The 24,685-nt window shown below is 42.7% G+C and overlaps 1 protein-coding gene across 1 annotated transcript; it reads right to left on the bottom strand.

Annotated features, from left to right (window-relative positions):
• Nucleotides 1-5: 5 nt before the first annotated feature.
• Nucleotides 6-20,971, bottom strand: LRP2BP (LRP2 binding protein). The gene is made up of 9 exons (XM_075259300.1): nucleotides 20,886-20,971; nucleotides 20,678-20,775; nucleotides 17,944-18,053; nucleotides 13,459-13,572; nucleotides 9,629-9,771; nucleotides 9,447-9,552; nucleotides 6,676-6,899; nucleotides 2,798-2,963; nucleotides 6-265 (listed from the first exon to the last, which is right to left on the bottom strand). The coding sequence occupies exons 2-9, from the start codon at nucleotides 20,772-20,774 to the stop codon at nucleotides 200-202; spliced, it is 1,026 nt and encodes a 341-aa protein (XP_075115401.1). The 5' UTR covers nucleotide 20,775; nucleotides 20,886-20,971; the 3' UTR covers nucleotides 6-199.
• Between the last annotated feature and the right edge of the window lie 3,714 nt (nucleotides 20,972-24,685).

Here is a 24,685-nt window from a genome sequence, read left to right as displayed (position 1 = left end):
ATTGCTGAGACAGTAACCGCACAGGAAGTCAATGTCTTATTCCAAACAAGGAACACTCAAGTACGTATCAGAAGAAGGTGCAACGTATGTATTTAATAGTGTATATTGGCAAATCATCATGGCTGCTCACAAGATAGTGCAATATTAATTTTCAGCATGGTGCGTGTCATGGGACTAGAAGTTTAGAGATAAATCACTGCTATATATTTCCATATATGACATCACTCTGGAGATCACTGCTCACATCTGCATCAATGCTAAAAGCCTGGAAGATAGAATGGTTAGAATAACAGTACAAGTCAAGAGCTGGACGACTGGACTAAGGGTCTTGGAGAGTGTTCACATGTAGGAGTTTGACACTGAATTTGTCAAGCAGAAAAGGCTTCAGGAATTTAAAGCAGATTTTTTTCTGCTTGTCAAAAAAGGATTTCCTTTTTTTGGGCAGAGCCAGAATCCGCCTGAATAACAGACAGGGATGCTTGGGTTTTATTCCCCACTAGCTGAGAAAATCTGCTACAGCCTCCCACTGAAATGAAAGGAAGTCAGATTTCAATCAGATTCTGCATCAAATTGTGTCAAATTCCTAAAACAGTAACATTACATAACAGATCTGAGTGCATCTGACCTGTGTATTAACTCTACAATATGTACCTCAAACCACCCTGACCAACCCCTACAGAAGGTAGTAATGTACTAATAATGGCACTGGGGCATAACCTTCCTAGATACATCCATTCAGAATGGTAATAGTCACATCAGAATTATAAGGGCCCATTCATACTGCAGAATTTGTAGAGGAGTGTTAGGTGGACATCAGCTTCAGATTCCTCTTTATTTTCTGTTTCCTGGATCCTCACGAGGGAATGCTGGATAAGGGGGCGTTCACACTACCGTCTGTGTCCGACAGGTAGTGTCCGCTCCTAGTATCTGTTCAAAATCTCTCACGGACATTAGGAGCGGACAGTAGCTGTGTCTGTGACACTTGTCATTCATTTAAAAGGCGATCAGGTGCGTTCTTTTGCACTCCGTGCCCTTCCTTCACTGTCCGCAAGTGAAGATGTCCGACTTTTCAAGCGGACAGAAAAACCCAACATGTCGGAGTGCAAAAGAACGCACCCGATCGCCATTTAAATAAATGACAGGTGTCATGGACACAGCTAGTGTCCACTCCTAATGTTCGTGCCAGATTTTGAACAGACACTAGGAGCGGACACTACCTGTCGGACACAGACGGTAGTGTGAACGCCCCCTAAGGCTGAGGCCCCACGTTGCAGAAACGCAGCTTTTTTTTGTTGCAGATTTTGCTGCAGTTTTTTGAGTGAAAGCCAAAAATGGCTTCAAATGGAAAAGGAAATATATAGGAAGTTCTTATACTCCTAACTTCAGCTCAATCCACTCCTGCCTTTGGCTCAAAAAATCGCAACAAAATCTGCAACAAAAAAAAGCTGCATTTCCACAACTTGAGGCTTTAGCCTAAACGGGCCTAATCTGCAGGGGATCTTGTGCTGCGGACTCTGTGGCTGAATCAGCTTCACTTCCCATTCAAAACAATAGGAGGAGGAACTAGGCAGATTCTGCTTTGTGAATGGGCCCTAAATTACTATATTTTACTCGGTTCAGATGACTAAAGATGCCCATACACATTCAACAGATGTCAGCCAAATACTATTCCTCTGGACTTCCCTGTGTATTGAATATACAGGGCTCAGGTAAGCATGCATGTGTTTTTCATGGGGAGAGCAGAGTACTGTTGATGTGGAGATCGGCAGAGTTTTCAAGTGAACTCTCTTGTATCTGCTTTCATTAATAGCCACTGTTGTTTCAGAGGTTAGTGTGTGGCCCTTAAAGAGGTTATTCCAGTAACTAGAATTTACCATTATCCAAGGGAGCAACATGCTGGTAAGTGGAGGTTTTGACTGCAGGGGCCCCCACCAAGCACAAGAACTGGGGTGTTTTGTTCTCAAGTTGGATTAGAGCAGCAGGTCAGGCAGTGCACATTGCGCTCTGTTCATTTCAATGGGACTGCAGTATATAGTCAAAATCCAGAGCTCAGCTATCTCCGGAGTTCCATTTAAACGACTGGATTGGTGTGTGCACTGCCTGGTCTGCTGCTCCATTCAAGCAGGGGTGCAAAACAGCCCAGTTTTCATGATCACTGGGGGACCCAGTAGTCAGACCTCCACCAATCAGCTAGTTTCCCCCTACCTTTTTAATACAAGGTAATTTTTTGTTGCCTCTTTAAAACTAAAGCCCCACATAGCGAGCCACAGCCAAAAAGTGCTGCGGAAAATACTTTGATTTACAAAAATGCAACTGTTTTTGAAATCGCAGTTTGTCTGTTGCAGATATATTTCTGCAATATGTGGATGAGATTAGCCAGAATGCCATCCATTCTGCAGGTACTGTAAAATGCTGCGGCAAAACTGAGGCGTTAGCACTACATGGGGCCGAACAATGAAAGCAGACACTTTGGAGTTCATTTTCAAACCATGCTGATATCTACATCATCATAGCTTCCACTAGCACACTGCCTACACTTTACCTGTGGTACAAATGCCCTGTGTGACTACCATGTCTGAAGGCCTTGCTCATTGGTGATGGACTTTTTACATCAATCTTGGGAACTAACATCCATGCTGATGACATGCAAAAAGAACAACAGGGTATCCAAGTTCTAATATACTGTATATATTATCATGATCCCTATAACTCATGACAGCAATATTGTATATCAGGAGATAGTCAACCTGTCATAAATTGTAAAAAGCCTCTGGAAAGTTTAATTATTCTCGCTTACCTTTCTGTAGTGTTGTTTTGCAGCAGCTGTGTCTGGCTTTATGCCCAAACCAAGATGGAGGCATCTAGCTAGGTAGAAGTTGGCCATAGCAATTCCTTTAGCTGTGTACACAGGTAGACAATCTTCTGCATTTGCTAATAGGTCTATGTTGTCATATTGTACAATCCTATAGGAGTTAACAGCATAAAAGTAAGTGTTTACTAAATGCAGATTAATATGTGTCACAAGACGGCCATGTGTGATCGGTATGCTTCATGTGACTAGTGAGCATTGTATACATTAGACCTATATATTCCAGCACTTTTCTTTCTTGGGGTAGAAACCCTAAGGACAATGTGTAGCTAAAAGATTAAAAATTATTTTTTTTTGTTATATTTGTAAATGCAAAAATACATATCAAAATATCTAAATATATAAAACGCTAAACTAAAGTTAAACCGCAAATTGCTGCAGCTATAGGGAAAGGACTGTGTAGCTTTCAATCATATGCTGTGAAACTTGTTCGCCTCACCAGCTAGGGGGCACCTTATTGTTTAGGACCCCAGTCATTAGACACAGGGATTGTGGAGGTTCGTCCACTGACAACTTTACTAGTCCCATGAAATTGTAAAGTGCTGCAGAATATGTTGTCGCTATATAAATAAAATGTATTCTCAATAAAGGGGAAATCCTATTCTGTACCTGTAACCTCAATAACTATAATTATGTCAGTCGTACAGAGCCAAACAGATGTGTATTTGGCATCTAGTCCCTGTCTACATAGCTACGCTTATAATTAGCTTATTGATTACCTTATAATTAACTCTTTAACATAAGACAAGGACAGCATACCAAGTATATGATGTTTGTGGAGTACAGTGTGAGGATGTTGGCTGACTCATGACCTGGACAACTTATTGAAGTTACTAGGAATTCTGTATTGTTCTTAAGAACAATCATCTGCCCAAAAGTTGACATGTAACTAGTCATTGTCCTGCTGCATAACACAGACCACAGACTACATCTGAGCAACTGCACAAAACCTAGACCTGGTATACTAAAAAACATACTACAAACCTATATCTATCTCCTATCTATCTATCTATCTATCTATCTATCTATCTATCTATCTATCTAGACCACTAACTCTCTTAAACAGAAAAAAAATTAGGGGAATGAAAATTTCTACTCCCCAAATTTTAAATACATCTGTGTGTGTAAATAGAATACATATTACATGAACACAGTACATACTGTATTTTTTGGACTATAAGACACACTTTTTCCCCCCCAAATTTGGGGGGAAAAGAAGGGTGCGTCTTATAGTCCAAATGTGGCCGCCCGGCATCTGCTGTAAGGGCTCGTTCACACGTGAGCAAACGGGAGGTTTTTGACAGCGGATTTCGCGTCAAAAACCTCCCCTTACAATGGTGATCTATGTAGATCGCCAGGCTTCTTTTCGCCGCTAGCGGCGGGCTGCTGCTAGCGGAGAAAAGAAGCGACATGCCCTTTCTTCAGGCTTCCGCCCCCGGCAGCACCCTCCTATGTCGGCTCATTCATTTGAGCCGACAGCGGAGGGGAAAGCCGCGACCGCGATGGTCGTGGCAGGCGGGTTTTGACCAGAGAGAGACGCGGCTCGCTGCGTCTCTCTTGGTGTTAAAACCCACGCGGGCAGTTCACGTGTGAACTAGCCCTAATAGAGAGGCGGATGCCGGCGAGGGATAGACGCCGGCACAGGTGCCGGGGCCTGAGACATCGCTACGTTCCTGCCCTGCATGAAGCCAGCAGCAGGTCCTCACCGGCCCCATACCTGTAAAGTTGCAGGCCGGCTCCTGCGCAGCGATATCGCAGGAGCCGACCTGTTCGGGTGACAGCCAGGAGCCTAATGAAGGCTCCCAGGCCTGTCACTGCTATATTACCATTGCGGCTGGGTCTATGACCAGCTGTAATAGTATACAGAATGTCACATAAACAGCAATATAATTGTATTGCCGTGTATGGGACTTGCAATCAAATGACTGCAGGTTCAAGCCACCGGGGGGGAATAAAATAGTAAAAAAAAAAAAAAAAAAAAGCTTAGGTATCCCTGTGTCCGAAAATGCCCAGTCTACTAAAAAAAAAAAAAAAAAAAACACTCTGCGTCCCCGTACAGCTGCAGGGTCACCTGTCAATGTGGTCTTGCAGCTGTTGCAAAACTACAACTCCCATATATTAAATATTTTACCATTTTTTGCTTCAAAATTTTTTTTCCCTATTTTCCTCCTCTAAAACCTAGGTGCGTCTTATAGTCCAGTGCGTCTTATAGTCCGAAAAATACGGACTCTCTCTCTATATATGAGGTTATTTGAGTTTCTTGATATGTTTAAATATCATTTTAAAAACCCTAGAGGGCTTGAACCTGCAGTCTTCAGCTGATACATAGATTGCAATGTTACTGAATTGCAGTGTATGGTAAAATTGCTATGCTATATTATTATCTTGCCCTGCTATAGGCTGAGCTTTTTATCATTCATTTATCATATAATTGGCAAGCCTGGAAGCTTTCAATGTTGCTATGTGGGAGCTGTATAGTATACAGAACTTTATAATGAAGTAAAACTAACTCAGGAGAACTAGTGGGGCGATGAGCCCCCAGCCCAGCATCCCTAACCTGTCTAGGCTTTATTCTCCTTCACATCACCTGGAGACATCCACCAACTCCCAGTAAATAAGCTTTCTGCCTAGACCAGTGGTCAGCAACCTTCGGCTCTCCAGCTGCTGTGAAACTACAACTCCCAGCATCCTCCATTCATTTCCATGGGAGTTCCAAGAACAGCAGAGAGCGTCTGCATGCTGAGAGTTGTAGTTATACAATAGCGTGCTGAGGGGTGCCTAGACCATAGCAGTTGGAAAACCAAAGATAGCAAATAGCGAACATCTGAACGCCTAGCAGATACGCCACTACAAATGTCTGCTAGGTGACGTTAGTTTTTCTTAAAGTGGCAGCACATCTACACGCTTTTCACTCATAGATTGTAAGCCCCTGCGGGCCGGGCCCTCTATTCCACTGTGCCAATTAGTATTGTAATTGTTTTGTGTATTGTATGCAGACCCTAAAATGTAACTAAGGAATTAGTGGAGCTCTAAAAAGAAATCTATTTGCACATGGCAAAAACATTGTCCTTGCACCATTAACAAATTCCTCTTTGTCATCAGGAGCCCTGTAATGTCCATGGGGTCCTCCTTACCCTTCCTGACAGCAGATGAATGCCAACTGCTTGATCCTTGTGCTCATGGGAAGATAAGCCACTACTAAACATGTCTAGCAGTGACGTTCTCCCCTGCACTATCCAGTAGTTATGCACGGCTCAGCTGAGTGTGCATGTGTTATGGGGGTGTCAGACAACGGCTATCTAATGTGTATGGTCAGATTTTAGTTTAAAAAGGGAACTCCACTGCAGTTTTTTGGTCCCAGCAGTGCATGCAGAAGATGTGCAGGTTATGACAGTAAATCAGATTTCTCTAAATTTCACCCATGTGCAGCAGAAATTGACCTGCAGCTTGGAACTGTAATTCTGCAATGTGTCTGTTTATACCGCAGACATGGATTTCAGTAAATCCAAAATCCAATGCCAACAGTAAATGTGGCAAACTATGTATCCTGTCTGCAATGACATTTTCTTCTCTCCTGTATATTTCCAGTTTCAGTCCTGTGGGAACAAGCCGTAACACTTCACATGGGTAATATATGTGTTGGAGAACTAATGACTGGATCGCTGGTCTCAGCCTTTTTTTTTTTTGCATGGAAATATTGGCATAAAAACTGGTTCTCTGACAAGGTTATAGATATTTCCAGTAACAAAGTAGTTTGGGATGTTTAAAAAAATAGTAAATATCCTGTTGTAGCCATGTGGTCTTACTTCTTGGCTAGCTCGGCTGCCTTTGTGTAGAGCTTCCTGTTGTAGTAGTGGCCCACCAGGTGTCCTTGTGCATACACGTTTCCCCGCTCTGCTGCTTCCTTCAGGCACTCCAGTGCAAACTGCAGATTTCTCCGTATTCCCAGACCATACAGATACATCACACCAAGAGCTCCCTGCGACTCCACGCTGCCATTACCACAAGCTTCTGAATGCCAGAAGAAAGCCTGTAAAATGCCAACCATTTATATGGTATAATATTAAAGGGGTTCCCCCCACAAGCATAACCATATTAACATTTTTACAAATATAAATAGTTCATTTTGTAGCCTACTACTTTTTTTTTTTTCAAAGTATCTTAGTGGTGACAGTCTGTTTTCTTGTTCAATTGCCAATGGATACGCTGAAAGTTTCTGTGGTGTGAGATTTGTCAGAAGCCCAGCCAAGATTTCCTTATTATGGACAGGCTTAGCAAGCAGAGACACTACATGTATAAGAAAATAACCCAACCACAATAAGGAAATCATGGCCAGCTGGGGCGTAACTACCGGGGGAGCAGCTGCCACGGGACCCGGGGCATTAGGGGCCCTGCGGCAGCCGCTACCGGTGCGTTTTTTTTTTTCTTAATAGGCCGTTATCGGCTGGAGTTACTCCAGACTGTAACGGGCCCTATTTACTTACCAATCCTGGCAGGAGCCGGGATCAGTAAGTGACGCCACGGGCCCCAAAAACAGACTCCCGAGTATAATGATCGGAGGCCCGGGAGAGGTAAGGGAACATAACAAACACTGTTACTTACCTCTCCAGGATCCAGACAGGCTTCGGGCCTACTTCCTGACATCATTGAAGATGGCCAACACCACCGAGGAGTGCAGCGGAGCCGGGGATAGGTAAGTAACAGTGTTTTTTATGTTGATATCCCCTCTGGGTCTGTGATTATTATACTCTGGGGTCTGAAAAGACCCCAGAGTATAATAATTGTTCATGGGTGTTCACAGTGTGGCATAATACTGTGTGCAGGGGCTACTATGGGGGATAATACTGTGTGCAGGGGCCACTATGTCGCATAATAGTGTGTGCAGGAGCCACTAATGGACATAATACTGTGTGCAGGGGCCACTATGAAGCATAATACTGTGTGCAGGGGCCACTATGGGGACATAATACTGTGTGCAGGGGCCACTATGGGGACATAATACTGTGTGCAGGGGCCACTATGGAGCATAATACTGTGTGCAAGGGCCACTATGGGGGATAATACTGTGTGCAGGGGCCACTATGGGGGATAATACTGTGTGCAGGGGCCACTATGAGGGATAATACTGTGTGCAGGGGTCACTATGGAGCATGATACTGTGTGCAGGGGCCACTATGGAGCATAATACTGTGTGCAAGGGCCACTATGGGGGATAATACTGTGTGCAGGGGCCACTATGAGGGATAATACTGTGTGCAGGGGCCACTACGGAGCATAATACTGTGTGCAGGGGCCACTACGGGGACATAATACTGTGTGCAGGGGCCATTATGGGGGATAATACTGTGTGCAGGGGCCACTATGGGGGATAATACTGTGTGCAGGGGCCACTATGGGGGATAATACTGTGTGCAGGGGCCACTATGAGGGATAATACTGTGTGCAGGGGCCACTATGGAGCATAATACTGTGTGCAAGGGCCACTGTGGGGCATAATAGAATAATAGAGCACACAGGAATGCGGGGGGGTTGGTCGGTCGAGGTCTTCGCCGTCGGTCGTGGGGGGGGGGGAGCATTTCAAAAGTTTGCCATGGGGCCCCGCCATTCCTAGTTACGCCACAGATGGCCAGGTTTCAGAGTTTAGAGAGTTTCTGCGTTCATATAATGAAATCTTATAAACTTAACTCTTTAAAGCTGTTTTTTTTTTTTATTGCATCAATGCATCTACAATTCCAAAATTCCGCTTTCTGCTGCTATGCATGCCTAATTGCCTATCTATCTCAATAGTATCAGACAGTAGGTCTGAACCTGCAGCAACATTCCCTTGTATTTTTCCTCAAACCTTCCTTACATCCATTTAGTATATTAGCTGAAAGAAGATAGAATGGACTGTGACTGTAGGATCTGACTACGCAGGGCTTGTTTGTAGTCTGTTACCATGGAGATACAGAAGGTTACATAGATTCAAAACAGCAGAAAATTTTTACTAAAGACTATAATAAAAAATGAGGCTGAAGCCCCGTGTTGCAAAAACCGCTGCATTTTACAGCAGCAGCAAAGTGAATGTGATTCTGGCTAACCCCACCCATACATTGCAGAAAAAAAAATCTTTAGCAGAAAACTTGCACTTTTCTGAACACCTGAGTTTTTGAAAATAGCTGCATGTTAATTATATCTGCGGAAGCGCTGGCATTTTCCGTACAGCTATAAAAAGGGTAGAAAATCTGCAGAGAGAAACGCAATGAAAAATTCTGCAGGAAAGAAACCCAAAACATTACATTGATGCAAGCCAATCTGTAGTAACCCAGCACAGCCAGTGCACAGAGCTGTCTGCCCCCAACTCTGTATACTGTGTACTCCTGATGTCACGGCTGCTGCTATCAGCTGACCAGTATTGGACCCACACCAATTTGATATTTATGACCTATCCTGAATAAAATTCTATAGAAAATCAAATATCCTGTATCTGTATCAAGTGCTGAACTTGGTAAACCGTGCACCCTCTAGTGGCCGCTACTGCATCCTGAATAAACTGGATGGGGAAATACTTTGATGACATGTAAGGGTCGTGAATAACCTTTTGCAGATTCTTGCTGGGAGGTCGGGAGTAGAACATTCCTAGTACGCTCTGGGCTTTCACACTGGCTTTGGGGTTTCCATTATCTGCAGCTATTAGCCACCATCTACAATGAGAGGATACGTATATGTGATGTACGCAGAGGCGGACTACCACATGAGAGCCTGAAGAGAAAGAATGACCTCTCTGCTTCTTCGTCAGAGTGACGCATCCCGCAGCCTTCATAGCACGCTCGCCCTAGATTGTATGCAGCTGCAGATTTCAGGTGGTTCGCTCGATGGCTGCCGGAGCTGATAATCCTCTTCATGTACTCCACTCCTCTCCTCTGGAAGAAAAACAAGATGCAGGCAGATAACCGTCACCTTATATACGAGACTTCCACATCATCTTGGATAAAACTGAAAGGAGTCTATTATTATAGGAAGAATATTTTATCTGACAGTGATTAGTTATTTCTCAGAATCTCAAGATTTTGGCCTTTATTGTTGACCCACAGCTCCTATGTTATTCTGATATATCCTCAGATCTATAGAGTGTCGACCATTTCTCTATAGCCAGTTTAAGGGTCCATTCACTTGGAGTAAACGCGCACTCATTTTGGCAAAATACACGTGTAAAGAATACATGTGTAAAAATAAGATTCCCATTGACTTCAATGACATTTTACATGTGTATTTTGACGTGGTTTTTTTTTTACACATGTAAAAAAATGTAATTGAAGTCAATGGGAGTCTTATTTTTACACATGTATTTTTTATACGTGTATTTTGCCAAAATGAGCGCGCGTTTGTTCCGTGTGAATGGACCCTAAGGCTGAGTCACCATGTTTTGGAAACGCAGCTTTTTTTGTTGCAGATTTTGCTGTTGGTTTTTGAGCCAAAGGCAGGAAAGGATTGAGTAAAAGTTAGAAGTATAAGAAGCTTCCTATATACTTCCCATTACTTTTATAGCCATTCTAGACTTTGGTTAAAAAAACAACTGCGTTTCTGTAACGTAGGGCCTAGCCAAAGAGGTTTTCCAGGTCTTAGTACAAAAACTCAATTTAGGGCTGGGACACCCCTTTAGGCCAGGGCCCCACCTTGCGGAAACGCAGGTTTTTTTGTTGCAGATTTTATTGCGGTTTTTTGAGCCAAAACCAGGACTAGATTGAGCAGAAGTTAGAAGTATAAATACTTCCTGTATATTTCCAATTCCATTTGTAGCCATTCTTGGCTTTGACTCAAAAAACGCAACAAAATCTGCAACAAAAAAGCTCAGTTTCCGCAAGGTGGGACCTCAGCCTTAAGGTAAAGAACTGCCAGCCATGTGGTATGCTGCACCGGAAAAAGACTTCTTGGATGTATTATGTGTATTATGTGTATTTGCAATTCAAATACTACAGTTACGAAAATACAGCAAAAATTGCTTAAAGAGGAACTGATGAATCAGAGTGAACTTGGGAAAGACATTAAGGATCTAAAGACTAGCTACAAAAACAGAGCACACCCAACAATGTGTCACAGCACAGAACAGGGGAATCTGTTTATGTACGTGCTGATAACTCTAATATCATTGTACAAGCTCCAAAAATAATCCAAGACCTGTGAGTCATACACTGAAGTCATGGCTATGATACAGCAACTGGGGAGAGCAGTGTATCTAATCCTGTAATGTGTCTTATATGACCAACGCCTCCGGATGCCCCACAGCTTCAGAGACTATATGACTTCTATCCTGCTGGCTGCAAGGATAACACTTTTGATCATGGTGTTATAAACTGGTGTGTATACCCATATTAATATTGAAATGGCAAAATAATGTATTGATAACAAAAATATTAAAACTCAACTTTTATCGATTATTCCAAAAACCTCATACATACAATACAAAAATCAGCATACGCCCTATTATTCCCCACTCCTCATTATGCCTTTCTGTAAATGGAGGGGATATGTTGTATGAGATCACAGAGCTATAACTTATTATAACAAAACCTCACATGTATACCACTCTAAATGTGTATAATTCTGTGGTTACATGAGTAAATGCCAATGCAGTCCGTCTCTATGAAGATAACAACCCAGTACGGATATTTCATAAGCACTGGAGCGGCTTTATGCTGATATTGAGGGCTGCAACCCTAATAGTTGGCAAACTACAGATATCTAGTAGCGACCAAAAATTGATTAAAACACACCCTGGTGGAGATATCAATACCAAAAACCCAGGTGAGTTGAGGAGCTAAGAGACACCTGATGCTGTCCCCCTATCCTATTCCCAATATTAAAGCTTAGAGAGAAGCATACTGGATCTACAATGTAACATGATTGGATATATATACATAGTAACTAGAGATGAGTGAACACTGTTCGGATCAGCCGTTCCGAACAGCACGCTCCCATAGAAATGAATGGAAGCACCTGGCACGTACACTTTGCCGGCGGCTGGTCGCCTTACCAGGTGCTTCCATTCATTTCTATGAGAGCGTGCTGTTCGGAACGGCTGATCCGAACAGTGTTCACTCATCTCTAATAGTAACCAATAGAGGACACCCATTGTAGCTTGGCTCAATATAATCTCTCAATGCGTTTCCCCCAGAGAAAATCCTCTGGGTTCATCAGGAGAGTTCAATTGTGCGTTGCTCCCAACAAAACAAAAATTAATGCAGTTAAAACCGCAGTTCCCGACACCCGGATGGTGGGTTCCGGTACTTGCAATATCAATCCCAAGGCTTGATCAATATCGAGGATTGATATCGCAAGTGCCGTCACCCACCATCAGGGTATCAGAAACTGCGGTTTTAACCGCATTAATTGTTTTGTTGGGAGCAATGCACAATTGTGTGGTCCAGGTAATATAGTGTATGTGGAATCCACATTTCCCATAATTTGGCTTAACTTATCATAGTGATCTGTCATGCTGCAAGTGCCAGTCTGATGTCACGTCTGCTGTCTCATACTCATATCATGCTGTGAGTACAGGACAATAGATCTGCACTCATAATGGACCTCACAGTATGAGCGATCACTATGATCCAGTGAGTTTGTTTCAATAAGGGCCAGTTCACATGGAGTTAATGCGCTCACATTCTGGCACGTATACACGTGTCAGAATGTGAGAGATCAAAACAGATCATATTCATTTCAATGGGTTGTTACGGGTGTATAACGCGCGTAATTTTGCTCGCGTTATACGCCTGTAACGACCCATTGAAATTAATGTGATCTGTTTTGAGCGTGTATATGTGCCAGAATGCGAGCGCATTAACTTCATGTGAACTGGCCCTAAGGCTGCAGTTGGTCAAGGGCGTGCACCAATCACAAGATGTGTACTACCAGGACCACATACAGCTGCCTGCACTAGGCCAACATCTAGCATTAGCTCAAATGTTCCCAACACAGTTTATTTCTTCTATGATTTGTGATGTGTTTCTACAGGTGTATATGGTACCAGGTAAGCTATGCATGTAAATCTGGGAGACTCATGAAAAAGGGGCGAGTATACTTTTCTCCTGCAGATCAAGATTGCACTAGTCCTAATGGCTGATGTGAAGGTGAAATTTACACTTTGCATATGATGCTTATGTCAGCCACCAGGGGGCACTCGCACCGATATGTTGGAGATGAATTGCTCTGTAGTAAGGCAGTGTGTACTGTTAAGAGAAGGAAGAGCTGGGAGCCCTGATGATTTTTCAATACTCTAATAGCGCCTGTGGATAGTGGGGTCTGTATGAATAGTTGCATTGCAAAGGCTGCAATTCATAGGAAAGATCTGCAGCAATATGTGACACTTTGAGCTGAAGGTACTTGGCATTTGTCTAAATTCTATCCACTCTCCTGCACCTGTAAATCACTGCTGGCCAGTTGTTGGTGAATTTATAGTCGCTAACCTATGACTATTTTGCCCATTATAACCAAACAGTCATTCTGGCCATGGCAGGACTGCAGCAGAGGAGGTTATGGCACACTGTTCCTATGTGTAATCCTTGATATCCAGAATAATTCAAGATGATTCATTTCAATAAAATACATACCTGATCTTCTTGAGTTCCCAGGCCATCATAATACATCACTCCAGCTTGGTATAAAGCCTGATAATCCTCACCTTTGACTTTCTCAAAGTGAAATAAAGCATCTTCATACCAGCCCTGAAAGGAAAAACATAAAGTGGAGCGTTCAGTACACTCATGCTGCACTATTTGGGGTGGTTATACCAAGAGGGACAGTGGCAGTCTAATGTGCATTATATGTAAGATAAGATAAGATAAGATAAGATAATCCTTTAATAGTCCCACAATGGGTAAATTTCAGTGATACAGTTTCATAGATGGTACAGTAGTATATAACAAGAGAGAAACACATACAAGCACATGGCAGATAGAGAAATTCTAGGAATCATAGCAACTAAAAAGAAAGAAAGAAAGAAAGAAAGAAAGAAAGAAAGAAAGAAAGAAAGAAAGAAAGAAAGAAAGAAAGACACACTATAGGATCATTTAGTTCTCTGTGTGAAGTGATGTTAATAATACAGCCGAATGTGGTAAAAACCCTATAGAGAAATATCACCATTTTACAGGCAGTTTTCAATACTGTTTTTTGCAACAATTGCAACTTTTTACTGTTGTACACCCTGCTTACCACTTTTCTGAAAATGGATAACTAAGGCTGGTCTTACACGACCGTAGTTTTACACCGCAAATGGTCCGCAATTGCGGGTTTAAAATTGCGGACCATTTACAGTCCCATAGTTTTCTATGAGGCCTCTTACATGACCGTAGATTTTATCAGTGGTGTGGCACACTGAAACCATGCTCCGGATAGTATACCGCATGTCCGTAATGGCCGTGCTTTTACAGCACGGCATGGAAGGTCCAATAGAAGTCTATGAGCGCGTGCATTTTTGCGGATACACACAACACATGTTCAGTGTGTATCCGTAATTGCGGATGTCAACATGTGTGTTTTGTGGTGTGTTTTGTTTTTTGCGGATCCACATAATACTGATACACACGGAACGTTGTGGATACACTTTGTGGTTGGGCACCTGATGTCTGCGGAATGAGTTTTTAGAGTGAAATTTGTGTTGCGGATCCACAAATTGCGGACCGCAAAAACCATTACGGTCGTGTAAGACCAGCCTTACAGATAGGGGTTCAACTACTCAGAATCCAACCCACTTTGTGGAGACTATAAAACGCTGCAGTGTTTCTACCATGGCCAAAACGTGGCGTTTATGTCACGAGGGACCTCAGCCTCAAATAGCGTTAAGGTAGTCCTCTCACCTTGCTGGACATGCCTGCTTTTGTAAATACTTGTAATAGGGATTCTGGAGCATATTTTCTAAAACCTCTAACTAGACTCTGGCTATTGAAATGGTAAATGGTAACCTTTTCAGTTGTCGGTTTATTTTATATTCCCAGGCAGAACAATAGAGGGATTACACAAAAGGTGTCCCAGAATAGCTAGATGATGTCAATACAAGTATTTTTACTAGGTCGGACATTTCAGGAGAGGTGTTGGGTCCTCTCTAAGTTCAAAACCTGTTTACTCAAAAATTCTGTATCATTTTATTAAGGAAGAAATCTTACAATCTTAGCAAGTGACGTACAGTTAGGGCCAGAAATATTTGGACAGTGACACAAGTTTTGTTATTTTAGCTGTTTACTAAAACATGTTCAGAAATACAATTATATATATAATATGGGCTGAAAGTGCACACTCCCAGCTGCAATATGAGAGTTTCCACATCCAAATTGGAGAAAGGGTTTAGGAATCATAGCTCTGTAATGCATAGCCTCCTCTTTTTTAAGGGACCAAAAGTAATTGGACAATGGACTCTAAGGGCTGCAATTACCGTATTTTTCGGACTATAAGACGCACTTTTTTTCCTCCCAATATGGGAGGAAAATGTGTGTGCGTCTTATAGACCGAATGCAGCGTGTGCAGCGTCTGTGTCCTGTCTATGAGGAGCAGCACGGAGAGCAGCACGGTGCCTGCCTGCTCTGCCCCTCCTTCCCTGTCTGTGTCGCGTGTTTGCAGGAGCGAGATATGAGAGGCAGCGAAGTAGGGGCGGGCCAGACAGGTGAAGGAAGCCTGGTTTCAAGCTTGCCGAGAAAACCACGCCTCCTTCTCCCGTCTGGCCCGCCCCTCCTTCACTGCCTCTCAGATCTGGCTCCGGCAATGATGCCACACAGACAGGGAAGGAGGGGCGGGCCAAACGGGAGGAGGAGGCGTGGTTTTCTCGGCAAGCTTGAAACCACTCCTCCTTCACCCGTCTGGCCCGCCCCTACTTCCCTGCCTGTGTGGCTTCATTGCAAGAGCCAGATCTGAGAGGCAGTGAAGGAGGGGCGGGCCAGATGGGTGAAAGAGGTGTGTTTTCAAGTTTGCTTAGAAAACCACACCTCCTTCACCCGTCTGGCCCGCCCCTTTTTCTCTTCTTGCATAGCTTCACTTCCATGGATGAGATAGATTAGATATAGATGGATAGAAAGACAGACAGACACAGACAGATAGATGGATAGATAGGAGATAGATAGGTAGATAGATAGATAGATAGATGGATAGATAGATAGATAGATAGATAGATAGATAGATAGAAAGACAGACAGACACAGACAGATAGATGGATAGATAGATAGATGGATAGATAGATAGATAGATAGATAGATAGATAGATAGATAGATAGACAGATAGACAGATAGATAGATAGATAGATAGATAGATAGGAGATAGATAGATAGATGATAGATAGATAGATTAGATAGAATAGATAGATAGATTAGATAGATATATGTTCAAATCACCCCCATATCCCTAGAATACATATAAAACAAAAACATTACTGTGAAACACATACACATTTGGTATCCCTGTGTCCGAAAGCCCCCGGTTCTATTTACATTGGTGAAATATTATATTATTAGGTTATTAAATATTTCACCAATTTTTTTTCCTTAAAATTTTTTTTTCCCTATTTTCCTCCTCTAAAACCTTAGTGCGTCTTATGGTCCGGTGCGTCTTATAGTCCGAAAAATACGGTAACTCTGAAGGCGTCTCCCTCGTAAACCTGTAATCAATGAAGTAGTTAAAAGGTCTGGGGTTGATTCCAGGTGTGTGGTTTTGCATTTGGAAGCTGTTGCTGTGACCAGACAACATGCGGGCAAAGGAACTCTCAATTGAGGTGAAGCAGAACATCCTGAGGCTGAAAAAAAAGAAAAAATCCATCAGAGAGATAGCAGACATGCTTGGAGTAGCAAAATCAACAGTCAGGTACATTCTAAGAAAAAAGGAATTGACTGGTGAGCTTGGGAACTCAAAAAGGCCTGGGCGTCCACGGATGACAACAGTGGTGGATGATCGCCGCATACTTTCTTTGGTGAAGAAGAACCCGTTCACAACATCAACTGAAGTCCAGAACACTCTCAGTGAAGTAGGTGTATCTGTCTCTAAGTCAACAGTAAAGAGAAGACTCCATGAAAGTAAATACAAAGGGTTCACATCTAGATGCAAACCATTCATCAATTCCAAAAATAGACAGGCCAGAGTTAAATTTGCTGAAAAACACCTCAAGAAGCCAGCTCAGTTCTGGAAAAGTATTCTATGGACAGATGAGACAAAGATCAACCTGTACCAGAATGATGGGAAGAAAAAAGTTTGGAGAAGAAAGGGAACGGCACATGATACAAGGCACACCACATCCTCTGTAAAACATGGTGGAGGCAACGTGATGGCATGGGCATGCATGGCTTTCAATGGCACTGGGTCACTTGTGTTTATTGATGACATAACAGCAGACAAGAGTAGCCGGATGAATTCTGAAGTGTACCGGGATATACTTTCAGCCCAGATTCAGCCAAATGCTGCCAAGTTGATCGGACGGCGCTTCATAGTACAGATGGACAATGACCCCAAGCATACAGCCAAAGCTACCCAGGAGTTCATGAGTGCAAAAAAGTGGAACATTCTGCAATGGCCAAGTCAATCACCAGATCTTAACCCAATTGAGCATGCATTTCACTTGCTCAAATCCAGACTTAAGGCGGAAAGACCCACAAACAAGCAAGACCTGAAGGCTGCGGCTGTAAAGGCCTGGCAAAGCATTAAGAAGGAGGAAACCCAGCGTTTGGTGATGTCCATGGGTTCCAGACTTAAGGCAGTGATTGCCTCCAAAGGATTCGCAACAAAATATTGAAAATAAAAATATTTTGTTTGGGTTATGTTTATTTGTCCAATTACTTTTGAGCTCCTAAAATGTGTTGTGTTTGTAAAGAAATGTGTACAATTCCTACATTTTCTATCAGATATTTTTGTTCAACCCTTCAAATTAAACGTTACAATCTGCACTTGAATTCTGTTGTAGAGATTTCATTTCAAAACCAATGTGGTGGCATGCAGAGCCCAACTCGCGAAAATTGTGTCACTGTCCAAATATTTCTGGCCCTAACTGTAGCTCTGGATGGTATATGAGACATTCTGATGTATATATGTCATCCATGTTATCTCTCTGCAGCTATGGCTTTACCTCCTCAAAGCAAAGTTGTCCCAGAAGGAAGCGGGCCTGTTTATCTCCTCCTTCAATCCTGTCTTTTAGGTACTGTTCAGCAGTTTCTAGTAAGCCGGCACGACTATGGTCTGGAATAGAAGATACATATTCCATATAAATGTCCAATTATATTTGTGTTAGTTTCACAGAGTATGACTGAGATTAGACAAAGGCTTTTGGTTTTTTGACCCAGGAATAGTCACACTTTGGTCTACGGGGTCCTTTTCACTTCGATGAGGTAGAAGTGCAATCCCAGACAAAGGCCCAGATTTGCAATTGTGGTTACAGACAGACACTGGCGTAAACATGGCACATCTAGTTTGAGCTATAATTTTCTAAACTTGCTAGACATATGGGTGGGGATTGTCAGAAAAAAGGAATATTGCTAAAATATGCCAGAATTGGTTTGTAAAATTCTGGCTCTAAGTAAGCAAACTAAAGGGTGGGATAAAACCTACACAACCTTGTGTTACATACGGATGCAATGAGTATCTGCCCCAGTTGCAGAGATATTGGTGCCAATAGTTTCAGTACCAATATCACTGCACAGAGGGACTGACCTCACAGCTCAGCGTCATCACTAGGTGGTTAGGAACAACCCCCTGATGGTACACTTCTACAAACTTGTACAGGCAAGGCAGAGTTCCTCACCACCCAGCGATGATGCTCAGTTGTGAGGCCGGCCCCTTTGACAGTGCAGTGATATCAGTACTGAAAATAACAACATTCATATCTCTGGCACAGGGCACATACCGGCAACACTCACAATGTTAGGAGACATGAAAAGTCCTCTTTAATAGAACCTAAGTAGATCATTGACTCAACTGTAAGAAAAACTACATTGAACAGCCACTTTCTTACAGTCATGATTGGAGCCTCCCTGTATGGAAATTGACCTAGGACCCCAAACTGTAACAAAAAAATCAAAGCTTGGGTTATACCGTAAGTTTTTGCTTCAAAACGCACCTAGTTTCTATAAATAGATATGCATTTTTTGCGTAAAAAAGCGCCGTCTAATCCCACCCTAAGAAAAACAGAAAAGCAAAACTTCACTGGGAAAAGAACACAAAAACTGGATCAAAGCGGTGTAAAAATATCAATTGGTCAGATGAATCCAGACTTCAAGCTGAAGGGAGGGTCAGAATTAGGTGCAAGGAACATGAATCAATGAAGCCTCCCTGCATAGTGTCAGCAGTTCAGGCTGTTGTTCAGGTGTAGCCATTACACGGAGTAAATGCGCATGTATTTTTGCAAAATACACATGTAAAAATAAGACTCACATTGATTTCAATGACATTTTACAGGCGTATTTTTACAAGTGTAAAAAATATCATTGAAGTCAATGGGAGCCATATTTTTACACGTGTTTTTTGCAAAAATACACGCGCGTTTACTCCGTGTGAAAGCTCCCTAATAAATGGTGTGGGGAATATTCACTAGACACACCCTAGGTTCTCCCTGCGAATAATATTTATGCCTGCCACAAAGAACTGCTGCACTTCTAAAGGCCAAAAGAAGTTCAATGGACTACTAATGGGCAACTAATAAAATGGCCATTAAGTGTATACACTACTAGATGTAAATGTTTTACACAGGATCCCCTTGTATCAAATAGCATAATGAAGAATACTATTAAATACAGGAAATGAAAAGGTTTGCTTACATGCAGTACACATGGTATACACCTGACCTATGTAGTGTGAACAGAGCCTAGAGATTTGTTGTCATGCTGACATTCTAAATGTTAATCATAAAATAAATGAATTAATAACTATTCACCCACTTGAGATTGGTATTGTATTTATTTTAGCCACCTTACAAGCTTCACTACGCATGTCTACTAGTACTAAACTGTTTATATACCCCATGAAACCATTTGGACATCACAAATAGAAAAGCCCCTACAAAGAGTTACTCTCACACTGCGGCACTTGGTGTAAAGGTTGCCACTAATTTTACAGTATCATAGGGGTGATGTATATGTAATAAGTACATTACTATATAGGATAAATAAGATTTCTAAGGCCCCATGGTGTGAAAATCTGCAGTGGAAAAGCATCACAGTTTTTCCCACAGTGCTTTTCACAGAAAGTCTGCAGAGTTTTCCTCTACAGAATTTCTGCTTCAATTATACCTATAGTGAAATCGCCGGCATTTCCATAGGTATAATTGACATACTGCAGTTTCCAAAACCCAACGGTTCTGGAAAACGCAGCATTTCCACTGTGCAGATTTCTCTGCAATGTGTGGGTTGGTATTTGAAGTGACTATAAAACACTGCGTTTCAGCAGTTGCATTTACACTGCATGGGGCCCTGGTCTAGAAGTTACAAGTGTTATTACACTATTATTTCCCAGTATGTACTGAGAGACTTCTGGAGTAGATGCTAGAAAGGCCAAGTACTGGAACGAGTATTAAACTACAAGCAGTAAAAAGACGTCACACTCAATTTGTTGAGAGAATTGCAGCATTGTGTTTATTCGCCACACAGAATAGTGACTGAACAGTTTTGACTGTACGCTTTTCGGTCATGTGACCTTCTTCAGACTCTAAATCTGGAAGCCAATGAGGATAGATAGATAGATAGATAGATAGATAGATAGATAGATAGATGTAATAATCCAGTGGAAATAGAGGCAAGTCCATATGTGAAAGCAGACTTGCCACGTTCACATGTGGACTTGCCACTATTCCCACTACGCCTTATTCTCACCTTGTATGTCTTGAGGAAAATCAGGCATCTGGGTGACATTGTATAAGATGTCATCTTCCCTCCTCTTTGGCAAAGCCTCTGAGTTTAGTTTCTTCATTCTTCAGACAACAATAATATTTACAACGACTGCTTATCGTAATTTCATAATATATCTGGAAAAAACCACAAATACTAAAGACTAAATTCCGGTACATGCGGTAACTTTTACCTGGTTCGTGGTGGCTTGTCATATGCAAGGATTTGGTGCTCTGGATTATTACATGTAGATTTAGATGTTGATCTTCAGTGAATTATGTTTACAATGTTATAAAATATATTGTTATTTTTATTACATTGTGGACATTCATGGGTTAGTTTTTTCGCCCAGGTTTTGTGCCATACTTCATTGATCAATCCAATAGAAAGGAAAAATGAAACTCTGATGGATACATAATAAATCAATAATGGAAAAAAAGACAATAACAGATAAAGGAAGAAGCCACGATGACAGTGTAAACACAGCCTTTGTCCTCTTTTGGAAATCTTAAAGGAGTTGTCCAGATTAAAAAAAAATTACTAAAAACCTGGAATGTGTTAAAATAATAATGATAAAAAAAAACTACTCAACTTGGTGTATCCCCTTTTTATAATTTTACATTCCCTGCTTTTAACCATTTTTTTCCTGCTATTTATTACGTTTTTCATAGAGAGTAGATATTATATATAATGTTTTAAAAACAATAAACAAACCTATACACCAAAAAACTAAAGCAAAAGCAAAGTAATGCGTTAAGTAGTTTTACGGTGTTAACATGGAGGAATTATAGATGGATTCTGTGCAGACAATGGGAGATAGAGAATACAGCAAGTCAATGAAAAAATCAGTGTCCTGCTCAATCTTGCTTGATCCCGCGGCTCAAGACACCCTTCTGAAAAAGAGTCCTGACTTGTCCTGACTTATGTTTTCAGTACAGGACAGTAGAAAGAGGGACTACTAGCATTATAGTCAGTCTGGGAAATGTTGACATCCAGATAGCAGGCGTGTGCTTGTAAGGTATGTTCATACATCTATACATTCTGCTGTGTATGCTTACTGTGGACTGAAGACCATTGGGTTACTGCTGTGGGTCTGCAAGCAGATTAACCCTATTAAATGGGATTCATCTATGTGTAGCAGCCCAATGCAATATAATTTCAGTTTGAAGTGCCAAAACTGACAGAATAGGGCAGGAACCACCTTCATCCAGCGCTGCACCTCCCATGAGGCGACCTGAAGCGACCGCTTCAGGCGGCGCTATGCCAGGGCCACAGGGAGGGCGGCATTTTTGCTGACCTAAGCCAGTCCAGGACAAGCTGTCCTGGACTGGCTTAGGGTCACCGTCACTGAGCGGTGGATTGGGGAGGCCGCTGGAGCTCCAGCAGCCGCCCCTCACGTTCAGGCAGAGAGCAGGTCCTCTCCCTGCCTGCTCTCTACCTGCTAAAGACGCTCGGTCCTGCTTCCTCCACTCGGCCCTGCCCCCTCCGCTCCGGGGGGGGGGGGGCGGCTTTCTGACATCCGCCTTAGGCGGCAGAAAGCCATGGTTCACCCCTGCCTTCGTCAATCACTGCCTGCCATTAAAAACAACGGAAGGCAGATTTTGGAAGTTTTCCTGGGACATCCTAATACTAGCATGTGACATCATTATAATTACTTTCTTCATATGATGTCACACTGTCTATGATTCATGTACATCACTATGTATATTATCTCAGTATTGTGACATCAATGAGTATTATCCTTGTACTGTGACATCACAATGTGCATTATCCCTATTCTGTGACATTACTGTGTTTATTATCCCTATAATGTGACGTCGCTGTGTATTATTCTTTCTATAATACTATATAGCTGTGGACGCCGATGAGTTGAACATATAAGCGAGTAAAGCAGGAGCTGTCACAGCTCAGCTCCTGCCTTACCGCTGCGCTCCGGCTTCAGTGTGTGTAGGCGCGATGTGATGACATCACATCGGGACTACAACTATGTGAATGGAGTGAGAGAGCGGTGGGGAAGTGTTGGAAGGAGAATATAAGTATTTGTTTGTGTTAAACATTGAGGGAAACGTAATGTAGGGGGCCTATGAAACTGGGGGCATATGAGGGGGGGAGAATGGCATGGCACTGGGGCAGATGAAGGGGGGGAGAATGGCATGACACTGGGGCAGATGAAGGGGTTATATGAAACTGGGAGAGATGGAGGGGGGAATATAATTTACAGGTGACTGTAGGAAGATTATACTGTGTGTGGGGCACATGAAAAATGAACGAGAATGGGCGGAGTCAACATTAAAGTGGGCGGAGCTAAGTTTGCCGCGGCGCGCACCGCATATTTTGTCCCTGTTTCGCCTCATCGAAAGTTGGGAGGTATGATATAGCAAATGCAAAAGGAGGTGGGGCACTTCAAATCAAAAACAAAAGTGCCCCTGGTACTGTTTGAAAGCTCAGGGTCTCAGCTTTCAGATGTTTTAATAATATTCTAGCTGTAATACAAACTAATTACTAATTATTACACAATTTACTAGTAAAACCAAGTTTGGAACGGGGATTTTAAATGCTGCGGCAAGATGGGGTCAAAGGTAGGGAAGTCTCTACAAAAGAGGGACACTAGGGAGGTATGTAAGGGTGAGGTTTCTAAAACCAGGCGTACAAAGTAAGTAAAGTTTCCCCAGAGCCATAAGAGATTCCTGGAGGTACCGCAGCAGAAACCACAGGATTTACATAGTGGTTTACATAGTGGCTGCTCATGGAAACTAGATGCTAAAACATAGAAGTGTCTCCCCAGTTTAGGCAATGTGGAATATTATTTCTGCCACAAATTTGGAGTCTGAGCTGCTGCTAATCCACCACACAAATGTGAGCCAAGAAATGACTTTTTATGGTGACTTTTTTACCTTCACAAAATATCTCAATTCTGCAGCAGAAAACACATCTGTGACCATGTAAATGACAAAACGAATTTCTCACTGAAATCAATTGTGAGGGATCCGTCTCCCGTGTCAGCGAGGAATACAGATAAAATGATAAAATGCTATAATTTTACTTTGTATTTGCAAATGTTTTTTTGCCAAAATTTTTGCAAAAAAGTCAGAAGGGATGTAATGTCGCATTAGCCTGTTACAGTACATAAGCCATAGCTTCGATGTATGACTTATGGCTTGCTGAGACTTGTAGTTCCCCCCATCGGAGCTATAGTGTATGGACACTTTACACACCTTACTTCTTCCCCATACTCTGCACGTTCTCATACACGGGTCCAGGAGACTATACGGGGCACGGGTCACACCCCGGGCGTACGGCGACAGTAAGTCATATGACCGAGATGTTTGGTCGCCCTGGTAACAATCGCCAGGTACGGCTATCACGTGCGCCAGTAAGCAGGCCAGGGGCGGGGCTAGGACGGGCTCACAGCTGGCATGTTGCGGCTACCGACCTAATGGCGCAGGGTCCTGCTGCCGCCAGATACATAGGAGCCCGCCTGGTTATGTAGTGTGTCCAGTCAGGAAGCCCCTATAGGCTCATAGTAAGAGTATGTTCAGACATGGCAGATTTGTAGTGCAGCTTCCGCCACTGATGACATGTTGGCATGGCTGCTGAGGTCTGTAATTAACATGGGTGTATGCGTATCATCAGTAACTAGGAATGGCGGGGCCCCCCACTGACACCGAAGACTTCGACCGACCCCTCGTCCGCATTCCTGCACACAGTATTATGTCCCTTAGTGGCCCCTGCACACAGTATTATCCCCCATAGTGGCCCCTGCACACAGTATTATCCCCCATAGTGGCCCCTGCACACAGTATTATGTCCCTTAGTGGCCCCTGCACACAGTATTATCCCCCATAGTGGCCCCTGCACACAGTATTATCCCCCATAGTGGCCCCTGCACACAGTATTATGTCCCTTAGTGGCCCCTGCACACAGTATTATCCCCCATAGTGGCCCCTCCACACAGTATTATCCCCCATAGTGGCCCCTGCACACAGTATTATC

This window comes from Leptodactylus fuscus, chromosome 1, assembly GCF_031893055.1.
Source record: "Leptodactylus fuscus isolate aLepFus1 chromosome 1, aLepFus1.hap2, whole genome shotgun sequence".
In the NCBI taxonomy this organism is placed as follows: domain Eukaryota; kingdom Metazoa; phylum Chordata; class Amphibia; order Anura; family Leptodactylidae; genus Leptodactylus; species Leptodactylus fuscus.
Note: the sequence above shows the minus strand (reverse complement) of the source record. Positions and strands in the feature narration are given on the sequence as shown.